General features: G+C 50.5%; 2 protein-coding genes across 6 annotated transcripts in view; one reads left to right on the top strand and one right to left on the bottom strand.

The window, feature by feature from the left end:
• ARHGEF18 (Rho/Rac guanine nucleotide exchange factor 18) overlaps positions 1–27,018 on the top strand; it is a 122,403-nt gene extending 95,385 nt beyond the window's left edge. For all 5 annotated transcript variants that reach the window (XM_037824414.1, XM_037824412.1, XM_037824413.1 and 2 more), the window contains 14 exons: positions 6,525–6,642; positions 7,502–7,750; positions 9,339–9,415; positions 12,132–12,310; positions 13,433–13,524; positions 15,753–15,944; positions 17,410–17,547; positions 17,987–18,114; positions 19,012–19,068; positions 19,161–19,208; positions 19,369–19,839; positions 20,860–21,184; positions 22,300–22,425; positions 22,517–27,018. In XM_037824414.1, coding sequence (XP_037680342.1) covers positions 6,525–6,642; positions 7,502–7,750; positions 9,339–9,415; positions 12,132–12,310; positions 13,433–13,524; positions 15,753–15,944; positions 17,410–17,547; positions 17,987–18,114; positions 19,012–19,068; positions 19,161–19,208; positions 19,369–19,839; positions 20,860–21,184; positions 22,300–22,425; positions 22,517–22,689 — 2,373 coding nt within the window. In that variant the 3' untranslated portion in view covers positions 22,690–27,018. The remainder of the gene's footprint in view (positions 1–6,524; positions 6,643–7,501; positions 7,751–9,338; positions 9,416–12,131; positions 12,311–13,432; positions 13,525–15,752; positions 15,945–17,409; positions 17,548–17,986; positions 18,115–19,011; positions 19,069–19,160; positions 19,209–19,368; positions 19,840–20,859; positions 21,185–22,299; positions 22,426–22,516) is intronic.
• Positions 2,463–3,002, bottom strand: LOC119525514 (biogenesis of lysosome-related organelles complex 1 subunit 5-like). Its single transcript, XM_037824303.1, has one exon. It carries the CDS (start codon positions 3,000–3,002, stop codon positions 2,463–2,465), a length of 540 nt encoding a protein of 179 aa, XP_037680231.1.
• Positions 27,019–27,926: the final 908 nt, after the last annotated feature.

Below are 27,926 nucleotides of genomic sequence, written 5' to 3' on the forward strand. Positions count from 1 at the left end.
CTCCAAGGACAGGTGTTTTGTCTACATTTTCATAGAATAACATTTTATACCTGCTTCCCGTAGCTTAGGAAGCTATGACTGGCTGCTATTATAACCTGCCTTTTAAGCCACAATAATAAACTAATACTAAAAATGTAGCTTATGAGGGGTGACAGTGGGATTGGGAATGCCATAAGGACCAAACTCCACTTTGTCTAGTTTATGGATGGATGTGTAGAAAAGTAGGGGAAGGAAACAAACAGACAAAGGTACCCAGTGTTCTTTTTTACTTCAATTCCTCTTTTTCACTCTAATTATTATTCTTGTTATTTTTGTGTGTGTGCTAATGAAGGTGTCAGGGATTGATTTAGGTGATGAATGTACAACTATGTAATGGTACTGTAAACAATCGAAAGTACAATTTGTTTTGTATGACTGCGTGGTATGTGAATATATCTCAATAAAATGATGATTAAAAAAATAAAAAATAAAAAAAAAATAAACTAATACTAACCCTGCACAGGAATGAATGAAATTATTTTGCAGTTAGTCTATACTTAAGAGTTCTCTGAGCTAGTTAATGGTAAGACCAATTTTAATTAACTAAGTGTAAATTTATCCCATTTTTCTCCTACTTCTCCCCATCCAAATAATCACATATAGGCACTTGAGAACTAGAAAGATATAGCACTGTTCTATTAAACTTTTAATCAGGACTCAAGCAGAAGTTCCTTTCTTCTGATGTAAGAGTGCCATTGAAAATATTGCTAAGCTTGAAGCAGAGGCTAAATGGTTTGGTGGGAATATTTTTTTGGGGGTGTCAGTGTTTTCTTGATAGTTCATTATTGTTATGTTTTGAGTTTAAAAGATTGAAAATTTCACTAGCTTCTTCTCCATGTTGGCATATTGATCCTTTTGTTTTGTTTTGCTTTTTTAATTCATTTTATTGAGATATATTCATATACCATGCAGTCATACAAAACAAAGCATACATTCAATTGTTCACAGTACCATTACATAGTTGTGCATTCATCACCAAAATCAATCCCTGACACCTTCATTACCACACACACAAAAATAACAATAATAATAATTAAAGTGAAAAAGAGCAATTAAAGTAAAAAAGAACACAGGGTGCCTTTGTTTGTTTGTTTGTTTGTTTGTTCCCTTCCCCCATTTTTCTACTCATCCATCCATGAACTAGACAAAGGGGAGTGTGGTCCACATGGCTTTCCCAATCACATTGTCACTCCTCATAAGCTAAATTTTTATACAATCGTCTTCAAGATTCATGGATTCTGGGTTATAGTTTGATAGCCGCAGGTATTTACTGCTAGCTACTCCAACTCACTGGAACCTAAAAAGGGTTGTCTAAAGTGTGCGTAAGAGTGCCCACCGGAGTGACCTCTCGGCTTCTTTTGGAATCTCTCTGCCACTGTAACTTATTTCATCTCCTTTCACATCCCCCTTTTGGTCAAGAAGATATTCTCCATCCCACGATGCCGGGTCTAGATTCCTCCCCGGGAGTCATATTCCACATTGCCGGGGAGATTCACTCCCCTGGGTGTCTGATCCCACTTGGGGAGGGCAGTGATTTCACCTGCCAAGTTGGCTTAGCTAGAGAGAGAGGGCCACACCTGAGCAACAAAGAGGTATTGGGGAGGAGGCTTTTAGGCACAACTACAGGGAGGCCTAGCCTCTCCTTTGCAGCAACAGTCTTGTTAAGGGCAAGTCCTGTGGTAGAGGGCTCAACCCATCAAACCACCAGTCCCCTTTGTGAGCACATCAGCAACCATCGAGGTGGGGAAGCCCCATACCCCTGCATTCTCCACCAGCTCCTCAAGGGGGCTCTGCATATTTTTTCATTTTTTTTTAACTAACTTTTTTTATTTTTATTTTTATTTTTTTTAAGAATCAAGGGAGCAGGGGGCCCACTGCATCTCATTCTAAGCGGACGATAACGCACCTTTGCTCCAGTTATTTATTTCAGAAGATCGGGGAGTATATGCTAAATGTCCTCAGGCTCGGGAGAGCCCACCAGATACCTATGTTTACATCCTGTTGCATATCAGAAGGAACAATCAAGGTTTAGGAAAATGGTAAACGTTGTGGTCATACTCACAAGATACATGTCTTTACAGGGCAGGCCTGCATGGAACGCCGTTCCATGCAGGCTTGTGGCTTAGCGTTCCAAGCCACCACCCTAGATATGCCTCAGGCAACATGGAAGACTCGGTTTCCCACATGTCCCCCTTTTTGTTACTTCAGTACAGACAGGATGGACCAAGCAGCTTCTTTCTGCTTAACTAACTTTTTTTTTTAATCAACTATATAAAAAAATTAAAAGAATTAAAAACAAATTAAAAAAAAAAAGTAACAATAAAAAAAAAAAAAACATTTCAAACAAGCCATAACAAGGGAGTAAGAAAAAGACAACTAACTTCAGATAACTGCTTTACTTCCAACATGTGGCATGTTGATCATTAAGTCTCTCCATGGATTTTTTTTTGCTCTTTGTCCACTTCAGCCCATTTGTTGTGTTGCTCTTTCATGAAATCTTCCCACTGGATTGCATGCTGTTTTTCACTAGCTATTAAATGCTCACTATGAATCTTTCTTTGTTCCTGCTCCCTCTTTGGGAGTCTACAGACTGAGTGATTAGCTGCTTGCGGTTTCTGGAGAACTTGGTTTAAGTTGTCCTGCACTGTCTCTCCACATTTGGGAAGGCTGTGTTCATTTGTTTTGTGGATCATATTCTTCAAATTTTCAAGAACTCTCATTTCTTGAAGGCCATGTTTTTCTTCAAATTCTTTCAGAAAATAACGGGTTTCACCTTGAATGACTGGTCTGTGATCTAAAAGTCTTGAATGAATTTCTCCAAGGTCCCTGATAATGAGGTGCGCCTGCAAGCCCACAGTCCCCGGAGAGACCCTCTTCTTGCCGCTGCCACCCGGGGTGGCACCGCAACCCACTTGGGTCTCCATCCCTCCACCACTTATCTCAATGGGTTCCGCCCCCTCCATTTACTATTTTTTTTAATTCAATTTTATTGAGATATATTCACATACCATACCCCTCCATTTACTTTTTTTTTAAATTAAATTCAGTTTTATTGAAATATAGTCACATACCATAAAGTCATCCGTGGTATACAATCAACTGTTCACAGTGCCATCATATAGGTATGCATTCATAACCCGAATCTATTTTTGAACATTTTCCTTACATCAGAAAGAATCCGAATAGAATAAAAAATACAAGTAAAAAAGAACGCCCAAATCATCCTCCCATCCTACCCTATTTTTCATTTAGTTTTTATCCTCATTTTTCTACTCATCCATCCATATACTAGATAAAGGGAGTGCAATCCACAAGGTTTTCACAATCATGCTGTCACCCCTTGTAAGCTACATTGTTATACAATCATCTTCAAGAGTCCAGATTACTGGGACGGAGTTTGATAGTTTCAGTATTTACTTCTAGCTATTCCAATACATTAAAACCTAAAATGTGTTATCTATATAGTGCATAAGAATGTCCACCAGAGTGACCTCTCAACTCCATTTGAAATCTCTCAGCCACTGAAACTCCATTTCGTTTCATTTCGCATCCTCCTTTTGGTCAAGAAGATATTCTCAATCCCACGATGCTGGGTACAGATTCATCCCCGGGAGTCATATCCTGCATTGCCAGGGAGATTTCCACCCCTGGGAGTCAGGTCCCATGTAGTAGGGAGGGCAGTGAGATCACCTGCCGAGTTGGGTTAGCTAGAGAGAGAGGGCCACATCTGAGCAACAAAGACGTACTCGGGGGAGACTCTTAGGGACAATTATATGCAGATTTAGCCTCTCCTTTGCAGACACGAGCTTCATAAGGGCAAGTCCCATGGTAGAGGGCTCGGCACATCAAACCGCCAGTCCTCAATGTTTGCAACATCAGCATCAGTCCAGGTGAGGAAGTCCAGCACCTCTGCATTTTCCCCCAGCTCCTCACCCTCCATTTACTTTTTAAGTAACTACTGACAATGCAGGACTTTCTTCTTCTGTTTTGCTCTTTTATTTTTGTGTCATACTTTTTTTGTCCCCCAATCTTCCATTACTGCCTACTTTTGTATTTAGTTGATCATTCATAGTGAACCATTTAGAGTCCCTTATTTACTTCTGTGACTATTTTTCAAATATTCTTGTTATAGCTGCCATAGGGCTCAAAGATAACATCCTAAATCTATATTGATTGTGTTTGATTTGATATCAACTTAACTTTAATTTTCTTCTTCTCCTAAATTATATCTTTATATGCTGTGTGTCTATGACCATAGATTTATGATTACTTTTTTTTTATGCATTTGCATTTTAGATCCTGTAAGAACTAAAAAGTGGACTTACAAACCAAAAATACGATAGTACTGGCATTTATAATTACTCACGTTGTTGCCTTTACCAGAGATCTTTATTTCTTTATGCAGCTTTGATCTGCTGTCCAGTGTCCTTGTCCTTTCAGGCTGAAGAACTCCCTTCAGTATTACTTGTAGGGAATATCTAGTGGTGACAGACTCCTTCAGCTTTTGTTTATCTGGGAATGTGTTAATTTCTTCCTCATTTTCCAAAGTGGTTTCGCCAGATATAGAATTCTTGGATGGCAAGTGTTTTCTTTCAGCGCTTTGAATATGTCATCCCACTGCCTTCTTGCCTCCGTGGTTTCTGATGAGAAATCAGAACTTAATCTTATTGAGGCTCCCTTGTCCGTGACATGTTGCTTCTTTTTTGCAGCTTTCAGGATTCTTTCTGTCTTTGCATTTGACAGTTTGATTATAATATGTCTGGGTGTGACTCTCTTTGAGTTTATATTGTTTGGAGTTTGTTGAGCTATTGGTTGTGTATATTCATGTCTTTCATTAAATTGGGAAGTTTTCAGCCTTTTTTTTTTTTCCCCCCCCCAGTTTTTCTTTACCCCTTTCTCTCTTTCTTCCCCTTCTGGGACTCCCATGATGTATCTATCCATATGCTTCATGGTGTCCTACAGGTCTTTTTGGCTTTGATCAATTTTCTTCTTTTTCCTTGATTCAGCACTCACCTTCTTTTTCTTGATTCAGCGCTCACCCTGTTACTGCCAACCTTGAACTGTTTTCCAGAGCTCTGAGAAACATTTTTTTCTAGTTGTTTAAAGATTCTGCAGGTGGTTGGAACTCTGGAGTGTCTCACTCTGCCATCTTGGTGACATCACGTTCACTTCTTTGGTTCTTAGCCAGAGGTGTGCATCAGAAACCACTAGCCATATGCCCAGACCTGGAGAAATTTTTTAATGCAATTTTATTGAGATATAATCACATAATATACAGTCATTCAAAGTGTACAAGCAGTTATTCATAGCACCATCGTACAGTTGTGCGTTCATCACCAGAATCAATTTTTGAACCTTTTCCTTACTCCAAAATAAGAAGAAAAGCAAAAAAGTATACCTAAATCTTTCCATCCCCTCCATCCCACCCTATTCTTCATCTAATTTTTGTCCCCATTTTTCCACTCATCTGTCCATATACTGGATAAAGGGAATGTGAGCCACAAGGTTTTCACAAGCACAGAGTCACACTCTGCAAGCTACATAGTTATACAATCATCTTCAAGAATCAAGGTCACTGAGTTGTAGTTTGACAGCTTCAGGTATTTCAGTCTAGCCATTCCAACTTACTAAAAACAAAAAAATGATGTCTATATAGTGCATAAGAATATCCTCCAGAGTGACCTCTCAACTCCGTTTGAAATATCTCAGCCGCTTGAACCTTATTTTGTTTCATCTCCCTTCCCCCTTTTGGTCAAGAGGATCCTCTAAATCCCACAGAGCTGGGTCCAGGCTCCTCTCCAGGAGTCGTTTCCCACTTTGCCAGGTGGATTCACACCCCTGGGTGTCATGTCCCACATAGGGGGGAGGGTAGTGAGTTCACCTGCCGTCTGGGCTTAGTGAGAGAGGGCCACATCTGAGCAACAAAGAGGCTCTCTGGGGGGACTCCTGGGAACAATTATAAGTGGGCTTAGCCTCTCCCTTGCAGCAACTAGCCTCACAAGGGAGAGCCCTCAGACTAAGGGCTCGGCCCACTAAATTGGCAGTCCCCAGTGTTTGCAGGAAAATCAGCAATAATCCACAGACCTGGAAAATTTTGACACCGTCTTCCCATGTGTGTGTATGTGCATGCATGCATGTGCACGCACATGTGCATGACAGCTCAGCAGGTAATTCCAGTAACCACCCCCCTGACTGATTCTTGTTCCTTCTTAATGGTTCTGCAGGGGCCCTCGTTCACACTACAGGTGACACTGCCTTTGTGCCTGTGGCCTTTTTAATGCAGCAGGTGATCCCTGCTTTCAGGTATCCAATGTATGTCCCCAAATATTAGCTACCCACCCCCACCCCACCCCCAAAGCAGCAAAGTAAAGGTCCCAGTGAGCAGCAAAAGGAAGAAGCAGCCCCCAGCCCTGGTAACCAATCCTTAACTGGTTTGGGGGGAGAGAAGATATTAATACGGTACGTCTTTATTTTCCATTTTATAGAAAATAGGCAACTTTTCCATCGTGAGGAGGCTTGGTGTTCAGGAGTGCATTCTTCTGGTTACTCAGCGCCTAACCAAGTACCCAGTTCTGGTGGAACGCATCGTTCAGAACACAGAAGGTGCAGTAGCTCTCCTCACTGCCTTGCCCACTAGTGCTGCAGGGAGCTCCCCACCCACCTGCTTCCAATTTTTAGCAGCTGATTGGATAAACACCCTTCAGAACTTTTGTCTCTGGTGCTGTGAATTCCGCTTGGTTCACTGCTCATTAGTTGAGCACCGGCTATGCAGAATCCACTATGCTACATTCAGGGTTACCAATGGGAGAGAGACAAGGCGGTAGGCACCTAGAAGGCGGCAGCTGGGTGTGATCTGCCCACCATTGTCCCCCAGCCCCTAGCACAGGCTGGGCCATAGGGTAGGTGAGTGGATGGAAACAGTGCCGTTAAGGTCACTTCTGGGTGATCCAGACAAACACAGAGATGGCCTGTCACATGACCAGAGCCATGCAGAGGAGCCAAGCAAGGGCAGGGAAAGGCTGGCCACACCTCCCACAACTCTAGGGTATTTGGATCGTGGGAGAACATGCAAGTTCCATGAAAACTGCATCCATGGAGTGGGAGGAGCCAGCTCCTGGCAATGACAGAAGGTTGAGGGAGTCAGTTGTGAAGAGCTAAAGGACCTCGGGGAGTTTATTTACCAAGGAGTGGCCAGCCAAGCTACGCAGGGGAGTTTCTGTCAGTTTTGATGTTTCGAATTGCATCGTAGCTCATGCATTAAACCAAAGCTCTGTCTTGGTGAAAATGAAATGCCAGGCTGTTGCATTTGTTTTAGAGAAACATTTACAGCTCAGGAGATTATAGCTGGAGGGTGATTCTTGAGGATTCTCTGAGCAACAGCCTCAGGGAATGCACTTCACAGACCTATTAGATGTGGCCACTTCTGTTGTGTGAAAGGCACTAACTCTGCTGTATGTGGCAGCTGGCACCGAAGACTATGAAGACCTGAGCCAGGCCCTGACCCTCATCAAAGACATTATCTCCCAAGTGGATGCCAAGGTCAATGAGTGCGAGAAGGGCCAGCGCCTCAGGGAGATCACAGGGAAGATGGACCTGAAGTCCTCCAGCAAACTCAAGAATGGGCTGACCTTCCGCAAGGAGGACATGCTGAAACGGCAGCTCCACCTAGAGGGCACACTGTGCTGGAAGACCACGTCAGGGCGCTTGAAAGGTAAAGCCCTGCCCCGGCCATCCCCCATGAGCACCATCTTGGGTTGGTGGGCTCCATCTGAGATCACCGGGCGCCACCCTGGATCTATGGGTGCTGGCTGACAGAGCCACTGCAGCCCAGCTGTAGCGTGGCCAGAGGGAGGTTACATGCTAAGTCAGTGTTAGCTTAGGCAGCCATAGATGTAACAAGAACAAGGCAGTAATAATATCTGTACTCTCTTTCTCTGGTCTTTGGAACAGTGTATTATGTACCCAGAGGACCTTTAGATGAAAACAGCACACTGTCTGAGCCCTTGAGTTCCTAACAAAGACCCAGGGCACTGGCTTCATGACACCCCAAATTTAGTAGAGGCCCCAGGGTTCCAAACAAGCTTAGCCACAGTCCAGTGCAGTCTTGGCCTGGCTGCAGTGGGCCCTTTACTGAGGCTAGCAAAGCCCACCTTCTGTTAAAGGGCCCCGGCGTGGGCAGAATACGCCACCAGGGCTCCTAACCTCAGTGTCCCCGAGGATCCCAGTCCCTGCTTCAGAGTGTGTGCCAGACCCCACTTTAAAAGTCCACATTGCAGTTCCAGGCCAGGGAGCACTTGGGACTCATCCCTGAGCTTCCTCCCGTTTTGTGAGCCTCTAGAAACCTCTCAGTTTGTTTTTTCATTGGCATCTGCATCTTGAGGGATCTTTCAGGGAGTATTTGAGGAGGCTAAATGACAGAATATATCTATCTGCTCTTAATTCAAGTGGACATGGATTCAGCAAAGATAATTTCATGCCTCAGTGTGCCAGGCACGAGTCTGGTGGTGCGAATACACCCAACCAGGTAAGACCTGGTACCTGCCCTTGTGGGGCTTTCGGACAGTGGGGCAGAAAAAGAGAAAGAAGTAAACAGAAAAATTAATAAGCTCAGTGGCTGCTTTAAAAGAAGAGAATTACGTGAAGATAATGTATCTAACTGAGATGGGGGGTTCAGAAGAAGTTCCCCTGGAAAGTGATATTTACACTTCCTGTGGAAAATTCACTTCACGAGTTGCATATGGGGGGGCAAGTCATGTGCAAAGCCAAACTGTGCAGGGGACTGTGAGATGCCCACATGGGGCCAAGGCATCACGCTTGCTGCCACTAGGAAGGCAGGGCCACAGGGGACAAGACAGGCCCTTGCGTGCATCACTGCAGTAGGAGGCAGGATGCAAGGGTCCAAGAGGACCTGGGATCAGTTCCGGTTTGTGAAATCAGAGTGAGAGAACCACGAAGACCAGACTCAGCAGGTTCCAGTAAAACAGAGGCCTGTCAGAGGGAACAGGCGGTCAGCGGTGGAGCAGGGAGCCCTGCCTTCAGCTGGAGGGTTTGAAGGGACACCTTGGAGGAGACAGCAGCCATTCATCCATCAGTGTCAAATGTCAGAATCCAGGAAGAGGTGAGGTAGAAAAGTAATGCTTAGCCTCGTGCAGAGTAGGTGGTGCTGGGTTGAGTGTGCTAAGATCTTCTCTCCACAGTGCATAAACCTTCCTGGGTTTTAAGTGTTGGCTGAGACAGCCTGCAGGACCCAGCCTCTGACCCTTTGGATGTGTCCATCCATGTCTGTGCTTTCTTCCTAGATGTTCTTGCTGTTCTGTTGACTGATGTACTTTTGCTGCTCCAAGAAAAGGATCAAAAATACGTCTTTGCCTCTGTGGTATGTATCTCATCTCTTCATATGGAGGGTCCTGCTGGCTGGGAATTTGCAAGGGTTGCTCCACGGCTAGAAGAGGGCTGGGTGAGGGGGCCAGCCAGAGAGAGTGCATCAATGACAAGACAGGAAGAGCACAGAAAGCAGGTACAACTAGAAATGAGCATCCACAAATGTGGATGCATGTCCCAGGCAGAAGGCTCCAGCCAGGCAGAGTAGAATTTTCTGAGAATGTGGGTCCTGTCTGGTTGCCCGATGAGATGGGGCAGATACGAGGCTTCAAGGTTCTCATCCTAACATTGTTCCCAGTTTCAGTGTCTCCCAGCATCTTCCAAGTTCTTCCCCTCATAGGCACTTAGGGGCCCCAGAATCCTTCCCAGAGAAACCCCTTCCTTCCTCCCAGGGAGTTACTCCGCCAAAGAGGACCCGAGCTCACATCAGTGCTGGTATCTAATGGCCATGGTGACCCCAGAGCATGCTGGGTCTGAGAATACCCCTCTTATGAGAACCAAGCCTGGCCATGAGGGCTTAGGGCTGGGACCCCATTCATCCCCCTCTTCAGCCTGCCCTGTGTCCATGTCGAGCTCAGCTTCCTCCACCACTGACCTCAGATGAGCCCTAGGGTCCTTGGCATCTAACCACACAGACCCGGTGCAGGGGGGCGGTGTCAGGCCCCCTGCCCATAGGCATCGGCCGTCGTGGGGCTTGAAGAGCCTGTTTGCTTTCTGGGTTCGCCGGGAGAGGAAGGCGGCCTTTATAACTGAGCTATTGAATCATGTATCTTCTTAAAAGTAGATTCTCAAGAAGTTTCCCACCTTCACTCCCCGAAATGGCTGTCGTGCCATGACTCCAGCACGCCTCCTCTCCGTCACTCATACGAGGGTGACGTGAAGTCATTAATCTTCCGTGCTGGGTGGTCTGGGAGACTGAGTTATCGTCATCCTCACCCTTCTGCCCCACCCTGTTCTCCTCCATCCTGCCTCGCTGGAGAGCCCCTACTCGGATCATCTCCTGCCTCATTCCTTCATTTTGCCAAATAAGCTGCTGGGTACCCCGAGAGAACATGACTCAGGTGGAGGGTAAGACATAAAGTAACAGCTCTTGTACCCCAACAGATGGCAATTGGGGTTGGACATGGGCCCATCTCTTCTCTCCTCCCTCCCCCTTCTTCAACCTGGAAAAACTGAGAGAACCTATTCTGACACATACCTTTGTGTCAGAAACTCTGTCATTGAGAAAAGCACAAAAAAGAAAATAAAAATCATCTGAAATCCTATCACCCAAAGACCCTGATTTAGTTTTCTTTATTGTAGGTTGTCTGCTCTGCCAGTCTTTATTGCATGTGGTGTATAATGGGTTGAAAACTTTCTCTCTTACAGGCCAGATAGTAAATAGCCTCAGCTTGGCAGGCCGTACAGTCTCTGCACCTACTCACTTCTGCCCTTGTAGTGTGAAAGCTGCCACAGAAAGTATATAAGTGGATGGGCATGGGTGGGCACGAATGAAGCTTTATTTACAAAGTTAGGTGGCAGTCTGAATTTAGCCCATAGGCTGTAGTTTGCTACCCCCCAGCCTATAGTGAGAGAATACATGTATTTCAAATCATGGCATTCGAATTTTCATATTACTTTGTAACTAACTTTTCTGTCTCCACCTAATATGTTTTGAACTTTTTCCTATCTCACTCTGTCTTACTCGAGAACATGGTATGTCATGGTTGCCTGCTCGTCTATCTTATAGAAAATATATCTTATATATTTTCGTTTAACCGATCTCTATTGTTGGATGCATTTATTTTTCTATAAGAAATTCTGATAAATATTTGTATGCACACTTCCCTACTTAGAAATTCCAGGGAGTAGACTTTCTGGGTCCAGGTGTGTCCATGCTTAGTGTCCTTTCTCCTGGTATTGCCAAGCTGGCATTCAGAAGGGTGGTTTACCCAGTGGCAGTGGATGGGGTCCCTGACCGCTGATTGAGTCCCACCCCTCCCAATCCAAGCCCCTTCTGCCCAGCACAAGCTCCACACCCTTGCTTACCCCCCAGCTGACCGTTTCACACCAAAGTGTGCGTGGTGAGCTGGTGACTGTGGTCTTGCCCTCCCAGGGCAGACTTGCTCACTCAGAGCAAGAGCTAACAAAGGGGGCTCTGCCTTTTTAACTCTAGAAGAGTCATTTCCTCTGGACGGAGGAAAAGCACCAGTCCTGCAAGGAGGTTTGGGAGGCAGAGATTTGAAATAGGAAAGCAAATGAGAAATGTTGAGGGCTGATCTGGGGAAATCTGGTGGGCACTTTTAGCCAGTTAAATTAATGTGCATTTTACTGATCTGTCACAGCTTTATCTCTCAAAGGATATAGTGCACAACAAACCGGGAACAGTGCTCAGCTCCAGTTGGCTGGGGCCCAGGAACAGAAGGAGGACATGTTGTTGTTATGTCCTATATATTCTTATTTTTTTTTTAGTTTTGCGCAGTGTGCATGCATTACTTATTTCCAAAAATTTTAAGTGCATGTTATAGTGACACAATAAAGGGATGCTAGGATATCGTTACAATAGTCTTTTTTCTCCTGATGGCAGAATGGCAAAATGCTTCTGCTTTCAGTGACAATAAATAGGCGAGTGACCTCCCCTTTTCAGCCCCTTCCCCTCAGACCTGTGACTTTCCTGCTGTTGGAATGTGACGGATTTGAGGTGATCCTCCCACCACATTTTACCTGTACAGGACTCGAAGCCCCCCATCATCTCTTTACAAAAGCTTATTGTGAGGGAAGTGGCCAACGAGGAGAAGGCGATGTTTCTGATCAGCGCCTCACTGAAAGGGCCTGAGATGTACGAGATTTACACCAGCTCCAAAGAGGAGAGAAACTCCTGGATGGCTCACATCCGAAGGGCTGTAGAGAGGTGAGATGGGGCCAGAGCCGCTTCCTTCCTCTGGGTTGTGTGTCCCTGCTGCTGTCTGTCTTTGTCCTTGACAGTTGGTAAATCAGCCACAACCTTTAATCACCTGATAGAATTGCTTTTCCTTTGCTTTCCCTCTACCCTTGTCCCACCTCTATGCTTTGTGCCTCCCCTTATCTACAAGGCACAGGCAACACCATTCCAGCTCCTTCCCACAATGGCTCAGCTCAGCCCAACCCATCAGATGCCGGAAAATGGCCCAGATCTGGCCAGGTGACACAGAGCCAGGCCGTTCCAACTCGGACCTTCCTGTGTTATGGGATCCTCCCCCAACATGGCAGACTGTCCCTCCACCCCTACCTTGAGCCAGCCCTGTTGGAGCAGGTAGTGGGGTCCTGTCCTTCTGCTTCGGGCTAAGCATCCTGTGGGACCTCACCCCCGGGGCTCTGCGTGCTCCTTTGCCCCACCCTCTCCTTCCTGACTCCTGACCTGCCTGGCAGACAGACAGGCGAGGAGATCTGGCCCTCACGCTCAGCCAGCGTCCTGCCCCCACTCTCCGCTCCTGGAGGCTTCCTGAAGTCTCGGCCTGCTCCACCTCCTTCCATAGCTGCTCTGCCGGGACTCAGCCTCGCACACCCGACGGGCCCTCCGTAAGCGTGTCATTATCAGCCGCCTCCTTCAGGCCATAGCCAAGTGTTTTAAAAACCATCGTTATGCCTGGGCACTTTTCATTTCATTTTATTTTATTGTGGTAACACACAGTCACATACAATGTCCTCATTTTAACCATTTTTAAGTGCTTGATCCTGTGGCATTGGTTACATTCACAGTGTTGTGCTACCATTGCCGCCATCTGTCACCAAAATGTTCTCGTTCCCCTAAGCAGAAGCCCTGTCTGTTGTGACACTTCTCAGGTCTCAGAGCTGCCCAGGATGGGGGCCAGATAAATGCCAATGGATTCCTCTCTCCTTCCCCTCTTTTTCCTCCCTCACTCTTAATGAGTTAAATCCCTTGCCAAATCAGAGACCCTTTCAACAGCTGGCTCTGCAGATAACCTTGCAGCGTCCATTTGCAGAGGCTGGGTGGCCTGTGAGGCGCTGCTCCATCTGTCTCCCCTCCCTGCAGCTGTCCGGTCGAGGAGGAGGGGCCTCTCATTGAGGCCGAAGAGGAAAGGAAGGTGACTGAGGCCCGGGCAATGAGGCTGAGGGAATTCCAAGGTAAGAGCGGTGGGCCAGGACCACCGTGCCCACTGGCCCGGCTCAGAGGCCGCCTGCTTGGCGGAGCAGAGGGGCAAGGGGACAACCTGCATTATGGATATACCTGTCCTAAGGAGACATGGCCTGCAGAGCTCTCCTCTGAGAGCCCCAGGCAGGCCCAAGCAGGCCTGAAGGCCCAGCAGCCACCCAGCAGCCCTTCTTCTGTGGCCTGTTGAGACAGCCATGGAGCAAATCACTGCCCACACAGTTGGGCATCCCATTGTGGGTTGTCTTGTGTCCTGCAGCTCCGCACGAGGCGGTATCTTCTGGAAAATGGGAGGCCCTTCCAAGGGGTTATAGGACAGGGAAAGGGTGGAGCCCAGCCCCCACCCCAGCCCCTTCCAACACTGCCACCACCCTGTCCTTGTCCAGACCAGTGACCCAGGTCACATCTGCATTTCACACAAAGGGAACCCACAGGGACCCTGGTAGTAGCACAGGATAGCCACAGCCTCTTTTGGATCCAGTTAGTTGTGGCTTCATGACCAGGGCCCTCCCTGAGCCTCTGCTTCCTCCACCCTTTTGTTTGTTGTGGTGATCTAATTTTATTGAGATATAACTCATGTGCCATGAATTCAGCCATTTCAAGCACACAATTCAATGACTTTTAGTTTAAGAGCAGTTCAACGTACAAAAGTAAGTCAATGTAATACACCACATTGAAAGAACCAAGAGGAAAAAATGGCTTTTAGTTTATTCTCAGAGTTGTGCAACCCTCATCACATTAGAACATCTTTATCACGCCAAAAAGAAACCTCTCAACCCTTAGCCATCACCCCCAAACCCTGCATTCTGTACAGCTCTAGGCAACCACCAGCCTGCTCCCTGTCTCTATGGATTTGTCTATTTGGGACATTTCATGTAAATGAGATCAGACAACATGTGGCTTTTCTGTCTGGCTTCTCTCAGTTAGCATTATGTTTTCAGAGTTCATCCACATTGTAGCATGTATCAGAACCTCATTCATTTTATTTCCTAATAATATTCCATTGTAGGGCTAGACCACATTTTATTGATCCATTCTCCTGCCTGTCTTTAACAGATTCCCCTGAGATCTCAGTGAGGTCATTGCCAAAAACAGTTCCCAGTACCTTCTGCTCTGCATATAGCAGTGTCCCTTCTTCTTTCTCACTACCTGCTTATAAGTTTAAGTAGGTAACACTTAAGCAATAAGTACATGAAACTAGTAGTGGATATTTTTTAGTTCTCTTTGTGCGGACAGTTTTTTCTTTTAAAGGCTTTTTTCTTTAAATAAGTTTGAGGGTTTTTATAAAAATGTCCAAATGAAAGGGAGAAAATTCCACTGAGTCCTGGAAGTGTAATCTTACATGCTATTCATTGTGCTCATTCTAACTTTTTATTTCTGCTGGATAATAATTGAAGTATACGCCCCTCAACAACATCATTTGTTAATATTTGTTCATCACTCAGTCCTAACAAGATTCTTAGCAAATCAGAAATAGAAGGCTGTTTCCTCTACCTGAAGATTCTTTGCCATCTTGAGTCAAAAGCCAACATCGTCCTTAGCAGTGCATGAAACATTGGAGGCTCTCCGTTAAAACCAGGAGCAAGGCAAGGTCTTGCTCACCAGTATGATGTTCATTCTGGAAATTCCAGCCAGGTTGATAAAGGAAGAAATATAAAGAAGATGTCATTGGAACAGAGACCACAGAATTATTTTTTGCCTCTGGCATGATTAAATCCAGTAGAATCAACTGAAAAATTATTGGAACTGGGAAGAGTTCAGTAGCTTTACTGAAGATGATGTCTGTATACTAGGACAACCAGTGAGAAGGTGTAATAAAGGAGGTTCTGTTCATAAAACCAGACTTGGAGGGAGGGATTCAGTGAAGAAAACCTTTACCTTTAGGCCTAAAGGAAGACTTTTGAGATATGAAAACTATGTGTTACAAGACTATTGGGTTTGTCCCAAACTACTAAATCAGCCTTTTATGGCCTTCATCCATCCCCAGCTGTGTGAGATTTCTATCACTGGGGCGAGCATGACCCTAAAAAAGGGACCATGTGTTCACCCAGCCCTCAGGGGTGTTATGGGGGAGAGACTTAGGGAGGGAATGTTCTGCCTCAGGAGGGGATGTTGGTCCCTGACGGCTACTGGTTGGCAGGAGGCCTCTGGAGGGGTTTCTCACACAGCCAGGCTGACAGCACCTCCCCGCGGTGCTTTGCAGAGCTCTTGAGCCTGAAGGACCAGCTGATTGCCCAGAGCCTCAGTGAGAAGCAGCAGATCTACCTGGAAATGGCCGAGATGGGTGGCCTCGAAGACCTCCCTCAAGGTGCCCAGTCTTGCCTCTTCTTTCGAGCCGGGGACCCACCTGAGAACCTGCAGGGGGAGCTGATCCTCAAATCTGCCATGACTGAAAGTAAGCAACCACACCCGGAGCCATCTCTCCATGCATCCTCCCTCAGGGACTGCGGTTCTTTCTGCTGGTAGGGGCTCCTTGAGGGTGGGGACAGCCACCCCAGCCCAGGCTCACAGTGAGCATGGCTGCTATGCCACCCCTGCCCAGGTGTGCACCCCCCATCTGGGTAAATGTGCCCAGGAGCGGTGCTGACCTCCTTGTCACCTGTCAGGGCCAGAGACCCTTGGACACAACCCTGTCCAGGCCCCTTGGTGCAAAGCTAAAAAGCACACTATCTCCCATCCAACAAATTCTCACTGCATGCCCGCTGTGTACAAGGCACCACCCTTGACCCTGGGGTTCCCCACCTTCAAGAGGCTCCCCATCGTTCTCCAAGGTGGGTTGCTGGTGATACCCCTAGAGAAATGCACACAGACACATTTGGTGGAATCCAGGAGCCCTCCCATAAGCTGGCCTGGACCCAGAACCCCAAGTCAAGTGGGAGGGTGCTTCTACACCCCAGCTATGTGTGAGTGCCCGGCAGCCAGATGGAGGAGACCAGCTGGGGGTGCTCACTCTCTGAGCACCCCTCTGCCTGGGCCATACCGAGTGCACCTCTCCCAGTCTACAGTGCAGAGCAAGTTGAGGCTCGTGCCCGAGCATCCAGCAGCTTCCACGCCATGCTGAGCTCATGCTTATCCGGCAGTCTGGCAGGAGGGTCAGCGCTGCTCTTTCAGCAGCTTACAGGACAGACATGGCCCCTGTTCTCCAGAGCTGATCTTCCACGTGGAAGAGAACAGAGAGGCCCTAGGGGGTTCCCATGTGGATCCCAGTCCTGCCCAGCCCCACCAACATGATTCTCCTTTCTCGTTCTCAGACCTCCAGTTCTTGGCCTGCTGAGGACCTTCGTATATCCTGTGCCTCAGCCTGGAATGTTCTTCCTGGCCAATACCCATTTGCCCCACAGGGCTTTCCTTTGCTTTGCCCTTCCTTCCAAGGCCACCTCTGACCACCGAGCTGAACTGCAAGAGGTTTTCTCTCTGCCCCATCACACACACACACGGCCCCTGATGTCCCACATGACTTTCGTCACGAGCAGATGCTTACCCGTGTTCCCCACACCCACTGGGGCTGTGTCCTGTCACCCTCAGTTTTCGGCCCAGGGCCCGGAACTTGGTGGGCACGCAGGATCCTGAAGGCCCATGCAGAGGGATGGGTGGGTGAGTGAGGGGGTGGGGGTGGGAGGAGCCCAGGGCTCACAGAGCTGCCCCTCACCTGGCAGCCCCCTGGCCTCTGACTTCTCACCCCCACGCGGTAGAGGCAGAACCGGAAGTCAGAGAGGACGCAGGAGTGGGGGGACTGAGATCCCACCTCAGGGGATGTGGGTGCCGGGGGAACACTGGCAGGTGGGCCAGGCTGCTGCTCCGGGACACCTCAGCCTGGCTCTGCGGAGTGCTGGTGAGTTCCTCCCGTTTCCTTCCCGCAGTTGAGGACATCCAGAACCTGATCTGTGAGCAGCTGGGCAACACGGACGGCCAGGCTGAAGACGGAGGCGGCTCTGCTGCCCTGCCCCAGCGGGCAGAGACCTTTGGAGGCTACGACAGTAGGACCAGCCCCAGCAAGAGTTGAGTGGTGCCACCCGCCTGCCCCTGCCAACCCCAGTGGGGGCTTCTCTGCTTGGGAAACTATAAACAGCAGTCTGGTCCCATCCCCCAAGGTCGGGTAGTTTCTTAGAACCTTCCCTTCACCCGGCTTTCTTGGCAAAGCCCAGGCATCTGCCATTCAGTGTCTCTTTCTGCCTCTTTCCCTCGACCTTCCCGAAGGTTCTGGAACCCTCTGGGTGTTGACAGTCATGTTCTGTCAGCCCCACTTCAGCTGGTCTCCTTGACCCACCTGAGCTCTCCCCCCACCATCTCTGCCCCTGCCCCTGCCCTATTAGTGCCACCCTGTCAGCATGGGTCTGGCTTCAGCGGCCTGGCCTCCACCCTCTCCCCCAGCGTGGGTTCATTCTGGGCTCCTGTGGGAGCCGCAACATCCTAACATGCCCAGTTTGGGGTTTTCAGATGGCAGTTTTAAAAGAAAAGCCTACAGCCACGAGCCCAGGCCCCAAGACTGGAGAGGCCCTGCGAGCAGCTCAGACCTGAAGCTCAGCGCCACCCCTGGGGCCTCCGAGGAAGGAGCACAAGCAGCAGTACGTTGCTTCCTTGGAACGTTCCTTTGCTCTGTTCAAAGTCTGTCTGAGCCGTCTTAAGTATCATTAAGAAACAGGAACAGCTTCTGTTTTGATAGTTTGGTTTTTCCATCTCGTGGTGAATGGCGACACATGCCGTCCCATTTTCTGGTGAATGAAGTCTCCCCCCAGGTTAGCGTGAAGGCAGGAGGGCCTTTTCTTCTGCAGGCCCTGGGATGGTGGGGAGGCCAAGCCTCGACCCCAGCGCCCAAGAGGGAGGGAAAGGAGGCAGGGGCTCAGGGCAGCAGCTGTTGCCTCATCAAAGGTGAGAAACACCATAGGAGCTCACCAGCCCTCGGGCCCCACAAGTGTCATAAACTCACTCGATGCCAAATCCAGGCTGGCTGTCCCCCTCACCTTGACTCAGAAGGCCCACCTGCCCACGCGCCCTTGCCAAGCGTCAGGTGGGGAGGGGGGTGGACTGATGGGTGCAAGGTCAGAAGGTGGCTGCAGCTGGCACACCAGCTTCACCTCTGTCCACTGGCAGCCATCCTCACCGAGACTTCCGACAATGTGCAAGGAGCACCACCCTCCCGTACCGCAGGGGTCACAGAAGGGCCCTACAGACATAGTGTCACTACCTTGGGTGTCAGAACCTCCCTGGAGCAGACCCTTAGGAAAGGACCCTGGGGCCATCTTGCCCCATCCCTTCACTTCCAGACAGATTCCCAGACGGGCAGAGCTGAAATCACTGGGTGGGGTTTGCCCACCAACCTCATCAGTGCCTAGACCAAGTCTTTGGCCCTTCCCTATGACCTCATGCTAAATGGATGTCTTTTAAGTAACAAGCATGGCAAGTCTCTAGTTGGATGGGTCTTGAGAAGCCACCATGTGATTTTACTTTCCTGTCTTTCTCAGGGGGCAGTGCCGGGTACAGAGTCTAACCCCCTTTTATCAGCTGTCCTGGAGTTGGAGGTAGGCACTCGCTTATCCCTCTCTGGGTGGGGCAGGTGCACACCAGGTCCTGCTTTGAGCAGAGACCAACGTCTCTCTCTTTCCCGCCACAGCTCATCCAGCGGATCCAGACCCTCTCCCAGCTGCTCCTCGGCCTTCAGGTAAAGGGGGTTCTGGGTATAGCTACAAACTGCACTTACCCTTCCCCTGATCTGAGCCAGAACACGAGAGAAGGAGCAACTTCTCCTGTGGCCCATCAGACCCCCCTCCATGTGCCCCATGTGCTCCCTCCCTGCCCATGGTCCTCTCTTCCCGCCCCAGGCAGTCATCACACAGCAGGACAGCTACGTGGAGATGCAGAGGGCCACCATCCAGGAGCGTGAGAGGCAGCTGCGGCTCCAGTCAACGCGCGGGAACCTGCTGCTGGAGCAGGAGCGGCAGCGCAACTTCGAGAAGCAGCGGGAGGAGCTAGCAGGCGTGCAGAAGCTGCAGAGCCAGCTGCGCCTGGAGCAGCAGCGATGGGAGCGTGAGCGCACGCGGCAGCACCGTGAGCTGGATCTGGCTGCCGCCCAGCTGCAGGAGCGCGAGCACGAGGCCCAGCAGCTGCAGGAGCGGCTGAGCCAGGAGCGCGAGGAGCTGGGTCTCCAGCGGCAGGCCTACCAGCACGACCTGGAGCGGCTGCGCGAGGCCCAGCGTGCCGTGGAAAGGGAGCGCGAGCGGCTGGAGTTGCTGCGCAGGCTCAAGAAGCAGAGCTCTGTGCCAGGGGCACTGCCCCCAGAGGCAGCGGCCGAGGTGGGCAGGGGCATGCACCAGAGTGTGCATGTGCAGCTGTGAAGAGGGAGTGTGTGCACTTGAGTGTGTGCATGACAGTGTACACAGAGGAATGTGTGTTCATGAGTTTGAGGGAATGTAAGGGTGACTGCACGTGACCATGTGTGCACATGTGTGTATGCATAGTTATGTTTTTGGGCAAGTGTGTATACATGTGAGAGTATACGTGTGAATGTATATGTGAGTGTGCTTGTGTGTGCACATAGGAATGGGGAGGGCTGCATGTGATCATGTGTGCACAAATGTGTGTATCCTCAATTATGTGTAGCAAGTGTGGACATGAGACTGCATGTGAGTGTGAGCATTGTGTGTGCATGTGTGAGAGGAAACAGAAGTGTGCGTTAGCAGTGTGCATTGTGAATATGTGTCCACATGTGAATGAGCACATATGAGGGTCTGAGTGTAAGCATAGGTGTGGGTACAGGTGAGGGTATATGTGAGTGTGGTAGTGCATATGTATGTAGGAATGAATGTGTGGGTGTGTGAGCAGTTTGACGAGGGTGTATTTGTGTGCATGTGAGTGAATGTGTGTCTGTGTGAACATGAGTGGGTGTGTACCTGTGCATGAGTGGGAGCACTGAGTGTGCATGAGCATGTGTGTATGAGTGTGCACATGTGTGAGTGGGGGCAGTTTTGTGGGTGTGAACGAGCATGTGTGTGTTGGGGCAGAGGGAGAATGGGGGACACCTTTGGGCCCAAGACCTAGCGATGCATGGTCTAGAAGGGCTTTAGATGCTCAGGCTTCTGTTAACCCTGGGGACCAGGAGCCGGGCGGGTGGTCTGTCATCTCCCCAGACCACACTTGAGTGTTGCTTGGCCCTGAAGGCCATGCTGAGACTGGCAGATCGCCCCAGGAAATCAGAGGAGAGGCCCCTTGTGGCTCCCTGGAGGGCTTCCTGCAGGAACAGGGCGGGCCGGGTCTGCTGAGCCCGATGGTGGCCACTGCTGCCCCCGAGCTGGACCTGCCACTGCCTCTTTCAGGCCCAGCCCCCGAGCCACCCTCCCAGCTTCAATGGTGAAGGGCCGGAAGGACCTATGGGCCTGGCCAAAGCCCCGGGCGCCCGGATGAGTGTCAGCATGGGTCCTGAGTCCATGGACCGGCCTGAGGGGGCTCGCCGGGACAGCGCCCCGACTGAGAGTCGGCCGGCCAAGAGCGACGTGCCCATCCAGCTGCTGAGTGCCACCAACCAGATCCAGAGGCAGGCGGCCGTGCAGCAGCAGATCCCCACCAAGCTGGCCGCCGCCACTAAGGGCAGCAAGGACAAAGGAGGGAAGAGCCGGGGCTCCCAGCGGTGGGAGAGCTCAGGTGAGTCCCACCCTGGCCCAGAGGTGGGGTGGGACCCCGGGCAGCCCCCAGTCTGGCTCTGCACCCCAAAGCTCATGGCCCAGGACAGGGGTGGGCAGTCTCAGGGTGCTGATACCTGGCCCCCTTCCTCCTGGAACTGGGAGGTCCAGCCATGGGCAGTTGATGAGCCCATAGAAGTCTGCATTCCCTTAATTGGGACTCGTGGGTGCACTGAGAAAGGATACCTGTGTGAAAAAGAAGGTGCATGGTGCAGGGAGCCCCTGAACACAGAAACCTTGTATCCCAAGATGCAGAATCAAAATGCTGGACCCCATGTCCTTTACCCGGGACTGGGGACAGGGGAGCTTCTTGGCCGTTGAGAAGGAAGGGGACTGCTAGAGGCCTGTGGGATGCAGGAGGGCATCACAGGCAGGAAGAATGCCCGGATGACTTAGGAGCAGTGCCACCATGCCCTCATTCACCTGCCATGTCTGCTGAGGGATGCTGTCTGGGTATTTTTGATGGGGAGCCAGGCAGTCAGCGTGGGCACACCAGCTGTTCAGCTGTCAGGAGAGCAGTAACCGGTTGAACACCCATCCTGTGCTAGGCCCGCTGCTCCCGCAGGCTCTCCCTGGGGTTCCAAATACACCTGGTAACCCTATTCCCAGGAGGAAGAAACAGGCCCCAGGAAGGTAGGTCCCCTGCTCTAGGGCACCCTGTAGCGAGTGTGGAGCTGGTTCCACTAGGTGCCCTGCTCTCACAGGCCCCTGGTGGGAGGAGCTGTAGCCTGGAGCAAGGCTGGCAGTCCGCAGCCCGTCGGGCAGCAGAGAGGGGGCAGTGGGGATGGGGACAGAAAGTTTCCTCCAGAGCCGGCAGTCTCACCCTTCTCTTGTCCTGATATTGAGTCCCTCTAGGGGCTCTTTGGTTCTTGAGGGTAGGGGGCCTTTTTCCCAGTCACTGAATTTGGGGTTAAGGTCTCAGCAGGCTCCAGCTCCAGGAGCAGGGCCTGAGGCCCTCCTCCAGTGGCCTGGGGGAAGCCCCTGGCCACTCTGAAGCTGCCCTTGCCGGTCAGGGCACACTTCACGGGTCTGGCCCAAGACCTGACCCCAGGCCCCACCTTCCTCTTCCTCTTTCAGGCTCATTTGACCTGAAGCAACAGCTGCTGCTCACAAAGTTCATGGGGAAGGATGAGAGCACCTTGCGGAACCGCCGGTCACTGAGCCCTGTCCTGCCCCACAGCCAGAGCTCTGCACCGCCCCCAGGTGAGCCTGGCGCCCCTGGGGCAGTGGGCCGCCCCCCAGCACCTGGTGGTTGCTGACGGCCATGGCCCCCCGCGTCCCCTCTCTCTTCCAGACCCCAGCTTCCCAGCCCCAAACCCGGCCCCAGCCGACATCTCACCCGAGAGCGTCAGCCTCAGGGCGGGGGGGCGATCCTCCCCGCCCCTGCCCCCGTCCCCCTTGCTGCTGCCGGCCACACCACTCACCACCAAGAAGGAAGCCAACAAGGAAGATGTCATCTTCTTCTAACAGGGCAAGGCTCAAAGGGCCAGCCCCGGGAGATGGCCTGGTACAGAACACCCTACTCCCACCCGCCTTCTGTGCTCTCTGGAGAAACCCCTGGGGTCGCTTTGCCCACCCAGCTGCCCCTCACTCCTCCCTGGGCACAGCACCCCGATGACTGCTGGGGTCTGAGGCTGTCGACACTCTGCAGCTCCGTGTAACCACCTGGCTTTCTCCATAGGATTAGCAGTGGTGCCTGGGTAACTTTCTAAACTCTTTATATTTACATATATAAAGAACAGTTTTTCATTGAAGGTTGAACCCAAGCTAACCCCAGGAGCTGTTCTAAATGGCAGTACCCCATTTGGGTGGGAGGGAAAGCTGTTGCAAGCAGTTTTTATAAGCAGCAGCAAATGGGGGGCATCTAGCAGGGAGCCTGGCGACAGGCCAGACCCTCAGTGTGAGCAGGAGGCACAGGCACCTGGGCTGGGCCCCACGACCCAGAAGGCGCTGACTGGAGACTGTCAAGAGGAAACGGGGCTGGAGCTTCCTCTCCAACGGCATGCCAGGAGCACAGCGGGATCGGGGGGGTGTCAGCCAAGTGTGCTGCCACAGCCGAAATCGACTTCCAAAGCAGAGAACTTGCAGCTGAGGAGCCTCCAGGGTGAGGCTTGTTTCCCGACCAGGGCTGAGCCCCAGACCTCGCCCTCAGGCAGAGCAGGGGACAGAGCTCCCAGGGCTGACAGGAGAGGACAATGGCAGATTCCGTGGGTTCGGAAGCTCATCTCAGAATGGGCTGCCCACAGCTCTTTTTAATTTGGTGGAGGTTTTTTAAAGCCTGTCGTTATCCACTCGTGGCACTTTTCCAAGGGGCCCCTTCGCCACACTGGCACCGATCTCTGAACCTCGAAGGCATCCGTCGTCCTGCACGCCCTCGGCCTGTCAGGGAAGCTGGCACAGGAATGATGTCACATCTGGCAAACTGTGTGTTTCCGTCAGAGCCAGATATTCTACGGGCCCTGGGTTGAGAGGGGTCCCAAGCCCCCATGGATAGGTTTGAGTGCACCCCCTGGGGCTGGTCCAAACCAGAGCCCCACTGGAAATACCAGCGAGGTGGCAGGTGGTGGCTTGTAGGCACCCCGCTTGTTGTGGCTTGTCGTCACCTTCCTCCAGAGCAAGGTGAGGGCCACCACTGGGGAAGCTGCTCTCTTCCCACTCCACTGTAGGCTTCGGGGGTGGTTTCCAGAGTCCGTGGGCGGCCATACCCACTTGGGTAAACCCATGTTGGGGTGCAATGTCAGATGTCGGGTGGGGCTAGAAGACATGTCAGTTCTTTCTCTGGACCCCACCACAGCCAAGAACCTTCAGAGCCAAGAACTTTCAGGGAGGACGGGGTCCTGGGCTGCTTGTCCTTGTCCCAGAGGGCAGTACTGTAGGCCCCAGCAGGGCCAAACCCTCTGCAGAACTCAGCGTTGGGGTGGACCTCAGGGAAGCTGGCACTGCGTGACACACCTCTTGCAGTAACACTGACATGTGCACTGCTTGGAGACAGGCCCAGAGGAGGGTGAAGCTCTGTCCAAAAGTTGCTCTCCTCAAAAGTCCAGCCCTCCATCAGCCCCTGCCATGATGCCTGCTTGGAGAGTGGCCACAGGAAGAAGCGGAGCCTCTGACCAGGAGCAGGAGGCCGCGGGGCCTCTTGGGGCCCAGGAAGCCCAGCAGCCGGTTGCCTGCCCGCCCGCCTCGTCTCCAGGCAGTGATTCCTCACCTCTTCTGAGCACAGCGAATGGCTTGGAGTCCCCTGTCTTCATCCCCAAGTTCTTCCTCAGAGAACCTCTCCCTCCCTCCCTCCCAGCAGCGTCTCTGGCACCAGCAAAAAGCATGAAGGAGAAGCAGCCTTCCTGCCGTGTGGGAAAGCCTGCCCTTTCCCATCAGCCACTCCCTCGATTCCCGTGAGATAAACCTTCCTCCCACACCTCCGATTTCCTCCGTGCCATGTTTATAATCAGTGTTTTGTATTTTTGTACTGAAAAGTATCGGAGCACTTTAGAAAAGGCAACTTTAAATTCCTGTCCTGTTGTGAAAAGAACATTCCTTGACCTCTCTCAGGCTGGGGTGATTCCATGAGGCCAGGACACAGTGCTGTGCAGCTGGAGGAGGGTCCACTCTGACCCTCTGAGAGGCCACGATTCCCAGAACAAGAAGTTCGAGGAATTTCCTCTCAGCCATGTAGGAATGGGTGCTCCCCTCCACGCAGTCGAGGGCTTCTCAGCTGTGCTGACATGGCAGGCAGTGCTGTCAGTGTAGTCTTGCTCCCCCAAAGCCCCTCCTTGGTACAGTCCGAAGCTGTCAAGTTGAAGGTCAGGCAAGTAGTAATTTCCTGTTGAATCCGAGCACATCTTTGTTCACCATGACCATGTTCTTAATCCACGCAATGGTTGTTTTTAGGGTGATTATCACCTTTCCAAACCGTGGGATTCCAGAACCGTCTCAGAACTTCAGATCTGATTCTAGCAATAAAAGCGTCTTAAAATGAAGCTCTGAGCAAAGTGGAAGTTCTTTGGGATTTTGTGTTAAAATTGTCTCCTACCCAGACACTGGTGCTGTGGTCATGGGATGGTGGGAGCTCCCTGCACTCTTGGGGAGCCACCGGGCAAGGGTGGGCAGAAGGTGGTCCCTCAAACCTGCTCAGCAGCATGGACCACCACCACCACCCCCCATCTGTGGCAAGACCCAGGGCTTTGCCAGTGACCCTTGGCAGCTCTGCCTCAAGCTGGCAGCATCCAGCAAGGTTCGTGGTTCTTGTGGGAGCCTGGGAGCCAAGGCCTTACAACCAGGCTCGCCACATCCTGTCCCTCCTGGTCAGCTCCTGCTTCCTCCTCTTGTGGAGGGGTGACCCCACCACTCTCCCTCACCTGCTGGCCCTGGGGAGCCATCAGGGAGCACCAGCTGACGAGAGGCTGCAGAGAGGAGCCCAGGCAGATCAGCCCGCTCCGGTTCCCTCCGAAAGCCCATGTGGTCATTGTGGATCAGCAGCAGGGTGGCCGCAGAAGACCCCCACAGAAGGCCCAGCACGTGAAATGCAGCATGGAGCCCCCTCCCTGCAGGCTTGTCCATGGGGTCTCGTGATTTCAACCTTCCCCCACGTGGAGCCACCTCAGCATGGGGCCGGGCACTCAGTGGGGACTCCCTGAGCCTGATGAGAAGCTGAGTTTGCACAACAAATCCTCCGCACCTGTGACCTGCTTAAAACCTGAACAGTCCTTTTAGATCTGGTCCCAAGACTTGACTCTCTCTGCCTGTGCTCAGCCCCAAACTTGAGGAGGCTGAACGCTGGCCCCAGAGAGGGGCATGGGGCAGGGGCATGGCCACGACTTCCTGGGGGCTGTCCAGTGGTCAGTCATTGCTGTTGCCACCGGGACACTTTGGGCTTATGTGGAGTCTCCAGGATGCTGTTTTGTGATTTTGTTGTTTCTAATCCAAAATAACCCAGGGCATCTGCTTTGGTTTCTTTCCTTGGCTGCTCAAGCAAATACCATGCGATGAGTCGGCATAAACAATGGGAATTTATTAGCTCACAGTTCTGAAGCTAAAAGGAAGTCCAAATTAAGGCGTCATGAAGGCGATGCTTTCTTCCCCAGGACTCGTGTTCTGGGGCTGACTGCCAGCAATCCTTGGTCCTGGGCTCCGCTGTCACGTGACAGGGCACGTGGTGGCTTCTTCTGGCCTCTCCCAGGTTCCTTGGAATGTCAGCTTCTTGCTTCCCATGGCTTTCTCTCCCTGTGTCTGAGTTTCATTCTGCTTATAAAAGACTCCAGTAATAGGATTAAGACCCATACTGATTGAGTTGGGCCACACCATAAATGAAATCACCTCATCAAAAGATCCTACATAAAATGGGTTGACTCCCACAGAAATGGAGTAAGTTTCAGAACATGTTTTTGTGGTACATAGCTCCAAACCATCACAGAGTTTGGCTTCTGTTTGGCTTGAAAAGCCAGTGGTGAACTCATCATTTCCACCTTGCCTGAGTCAGGGTCCAATCAGAAGAGAGAAGCCCCACTGGCTATTTGAACAGAGAGGTTTTAATACAGACCTAACAAGGGATCAAATTTACTGGATGACTGGAAGTGTAAAAAGAGAAGACTGATAGAAATACGATGCGAGCCACACGTGTAATTTTTAAATTTCTTGTGACCACATTTAAAAAGTAAAAAGAACCAGGTGATGAATGCAATTCATTCCACCAGATTGCACTTTGAAAGTGGTGAAAATGGGGAGGCTCGTGATGGATAACTGTCACCACAATAAAAACTTAAAAAAAAGAAACAGGTGAAAATAATTTGACAATACATTTTATTTAACCCAACATATCCAAAACGTGATCATTTCAACATGAAATCAATACAAAAATTATTGAGATCTTATGTTCTTTTTGTTGTACTATGTCTCTGGAATCTGGTGTGTATTTTACACTCGAGAGAGAGCACATCTCAGTTCTGACTGGCCTCTCGAGCCAGGTTTACTGGACAGCACAGGTCTAAGGTACCAACCACAGGAATCAGCCACCACCCTTAGGGCAGGGAGGACAAAAGAAAGTAATTGGAATTATTAGTTTAGAATCTTAGAGACAGGCCCCATGGAGCTGAAACTCGGTGTCCTGAGGAGGGGGGGCACCAGTGTCTCTGGGAGCTGGTCCTGCAAGAGCTGGGAAACCTACATACTGGATTTGAATGCTGTCACTTTGGTAAGGAACTGCTGCTGCTGGGGTGAAGCAAAACTGGGGTGAGGCTTCCCGGACCAGGAAGCCACAAGTTCCTTCTCCCTCCAGCAGACCCACGGGCTCCCTCTAGTGCTTTCTGTTGGGAGGGTTGCTGCAAGCAAAGCAGAAATGTGGTTTGCAGTCTAACAGAAGGAGCAGAGAAACCATAGCTGAGTAACTGAACTCCAAGGATTTGATTAGACGTTTCTCCAAAGAAGATATATAAATGGCCAATAAGCACATGAAAATGCAAATCAAAACCATAACAAGACACCATTTCACACCCACTAGAATGGCTAGAATTTAAAATAAATAAAATAAGGAAAATACCAAGTGTTGGTGAGGACATGGGGAAATAGGAACCCTCGGGCATCGTTAGGAATATAAAAAGGTGCAGCACCTTGGGAAAGTTTGGCATTTCCTCGGATAATTAAGTTTAGAATTACCATATGACCCAGCAATCCCACTTCCAGGTATAAACTCAAAAGAATTGAAAGCAGGGACT

Source organism: Choloepus didactylus, assembly GCF_015220235.1.
Source record: "Choloepus didactylus isolate mChoDid1 chromosome 25 unlocalized genomic scaffold, mChoDid1.pri SUPER_25_unloc2, whole genome shotgun sequence".
Lineage (NCBI taxonomy): Eukaryota > Metazoa > Chordata > Mammalia > Pilosa > Megalonychidae > Choloepus > Choloepus didactylus.